At 37.6% G+C, this 3,135-nt stretch overlaps 1 protein-coding gene across 1 annotated transcript; it reads right to left on the bottom strand.

The window, feature by feature from the left end:
• Positions 1-746: 746 nt before the first annotated feature.
• Positions 747-2,619, bottom strand: LOC113300565 (tyrosine/DOPA decarboxylase 2). Its single transcript, XM_026549768.1, has one exon. It carries the CDS (start codon positions 2,474-2,476, stop codon positions 881-883), a length of 1,596 nt encoding a protein of 531 aa, XP_026405553.1. The 5' UTR covers positions 2,477-2,619; the 3' UTR covers positions 747-880.
• Between the last annotated feature and the right edge of the window lie 516 nt (positions 2,620-3,135).

Raw genomic sequence — 3,135 nt, 5'->3', positions numbered from 1 at the left:
GACCAAGCACTTTCTTCAGTATGCTAGGTTGGGCCCCTTTATTATCATCTAACTGAATATTACTCTGGATGAGGCATGTGATGTTAAATAACCGACCCAAGCTGGACTTTCTTCGTCGAACAGCTACAACTGTATATTCGTCTGGCACAACAAAGACCTACCTTGTCGATCAACTCCATTTAATGCATGCATGGATGTAGCGGATGCAAGTTGCAAAATGCGCGTGTTACATGTTTTCACCTACAGTCCAAAATGATTTGATGACCAAGATCAGTGGTGGAGTGGGGATTACCTGTAAGATGGGGAAAATTAAATACTAATAATGCAATCGGAGAGTATATACTTTTAGCAGATCTCTGCTTTTTGTTAAACTATATGGGAAAAGTACCAAAATTTATGTGAAATTCAAGTCTCAAACGATTCGTTGTAATAAATTCCCTCCATCCGACATTATTTGCCTAAATTGTGTTTTTCTTAGCAAAGTTGTATCAAAAAATTGGTATATTTTTCATTAAAATTTCCTAATTATCAAGAAAGAAACAAAAACTAGGATATGAAAACTATTATATTAAACAAACAATTTGGAAGATCAATGGTGTATGTGGGAGTAATTTGAATTTCTTTTAAGTTTTTACAAAATTCAAACTAGACAAATAATAACAATGAACTAAAAAAATAACAATGAACTAAAAAACTAAAATAAAAATGGAACCAAATCAAGATTACTCTCCCTCTTCTTTGATTCATTTTATTCTGTTTTTTGTTTTTTCATCTTTATTCCAGCATTATGGATGACCCGGAATGATTTTATTAAATCTCAACTGCCCACCATTCATCATCAAATGCATCTGATCTGATATCACAAAATATGTGAATATTACTAACTTGAAAAATCTGCTTCACTGAACTTACCAAGAATCAGATCTGCATGCTCTTGCAAAATCTTCCATGCATAAATAACATGGCGTTCCTCTGTTAGGGTTGAACCAACTGCAAACCGAATCATGTAGACACCGCCAACAACGGCATGAGTCATGTAAACACTTCCCGTTGCATTGACTGTCTCCAAATAAACCTGATTAAGCTTATTAGCAAGCACTAAATTTTCATTTTCATCACGTAGTGGAACGACCCCGTTTCCATTCTGGTGAACCCCATTGTCGTATACCTTTATGGTTTTTGGCGGTAAAAGTCGAAAGCAAACCATGGCAAAAGTCCTAGGCACAGTAATTTCGAATCTCCCATCCATACAAATAAGACCCTCGAATGTCTTAGCCATTTTAACATGACTCCTTAAGAAATTTCTCAAATTAGTTACACCATAGCTACGTAAGACCATCCAAAGTTTCAAGGATCGGAATCGGCGACTGAGTGCGATTTGCCAGTCTTTGTAGTCAACAACTTGTCTTGACTCCGTAGCTTTGTTTCTCAAGTATTCAGGATTTGTGGAAAGAGCTTTAACAAGGGCACTTGGATCTTTAACCCAGAGGCAGCAACAATCCAAAGTTGTGAAAAACCATTTATGTGCATTGAGACTGAATGAATCAGCTTCCTCAACTCCATCGATGAAGTGTCTAAACTCAGGGCAGATACATGCACTTCCAGCGTAAGCTGCGTCTACGTGAACCCACATTTCGTATTCCTTTGCCACTTCACAGATAGGACTGATAGGATCCACTGCAGTAGATGATGTAGTTCCAACCGTGGGACATACAAAAAGAGGGATCAACCCGGCTTCAATGTCTTCAAGAATTACTTCTCTTAGGGTAGCAGCTGATAATCCGAATGAGTTTTCTTTAAACGTTTTAATAGCACGGAAGTTCTTTGGGTTAATTCCTGCGACCTGAGCAGCTTTTTGTAGTGCACAGTGCGTTTGATCAGATCCATAAACAACTAACCTTCCGATATGTTCACGACCAATTTTGTTTAACTTTCTGTCCCTTGCAGCTGTTAATGTACATAAGATTGCTTCACAACTAGTTCCCTGCAAAACTCCACCACCACTACCAGAGAACAAGAATGATTCTGGAAGGTTAAGCATTTTCCCGAACCAATCCATAACAACACTTTCGAGTTCTGTAGCAGCAGGTGAAGACATCCAGTTAAAACCAACAACATTAAAACCAGTACTAAGCATTTCACCGAGGAATCCAGCAACGGAACCACTCGAAGGAAAATAAGCATAGTAATTAGGACTTTGCCAATGTGTTAATCCTGGGATAATCTCAGTTGTCACATCTTGAAGAATTGTTTCGATTGATTCTGGATTGTAGGGAGCTGTTTCAGGTAATCGTTTACGTAGATAACCAGGTTCTACTTGACTTCGAACTGGATACTTTTCGACATCTCTATAATAATCAGCTAAGAAGTCGATTATCATATGACCTTGTCTCCTGAATTCTTCTGGGTCTAATGGATTTGTTACACCGAAAGCTGAACTGTTTTCAAGAACATCTTCAGTGTTAAGACTACCCATTTCGAGATAGAAAAAGAGAGGTGGTTTTCAGGTGAAAGAAGGTTATTGGTTTGCAAGAGAACGAATGGGTTTTGTTGGATGCCTAAGAGGAAGAAGAATGAGAACAAGCACAGCCTTGGAGCAAGTACTGATACTTGTTTTTATTTTCTTTGCAAGTTGTGAAGTGAGATAGAGGAAATGGAGGGATTTATATAGGGGAGTTTGATGACCGGAGAGAATTTGCTATGGAAATTTTGATACCGAGGAAATTTAGTGGTTCCAGTTCCACCCACGTGAAACATTTTTTCTAATTATTATTGTATATTCATCTGGCACTACTGAATTAAAGTCAAATACTCCGGAATGTGAATGATTCAAGTTTTTGGTTGTTTTGTGCATATGTACGAAAAGATATGAATTGTACAGTCCGTTGAATTTTAGCAGTAGCTATTTGCTGCGAATATACTTTAATAAAAAAAGGGAGAAAGAGATGGCACAATGCAGAAATGTTCCATGTGAATGGGCTAGAAAAGAACTCAGTTGGCATTTCATGGAAAGATTTTAGAGATATTTTGCAGAAATGTTCCATGTGAATGGAAACATGTGTTTGATGCGTTAGGGTCGTAGACTAACGGAGACTGTCATATAAACCGTTACTTTGACTTTTTAATTAAGGTGAA

Source organism: Papaver somniferum, chromosome 7 (genome assembly GCF_003573695.1).
Source record: "Papaver somniferum cultivar HN1 chromosome 7, ASM357369v1, whole genome shotgun sequence".
NCBI classification, from domain to species: Eukaryota; Viridiplantae; Streptophyta; class Magnoliopsida; order Ranunculales; family Papaveraceae; genus Papaver; species Papaver somniferum.
The sequence above is the reverse complement of the archived record's forward strand: the minus strand, read 5'-3'. Positions and strand labels throughout refer to the sequence as shown.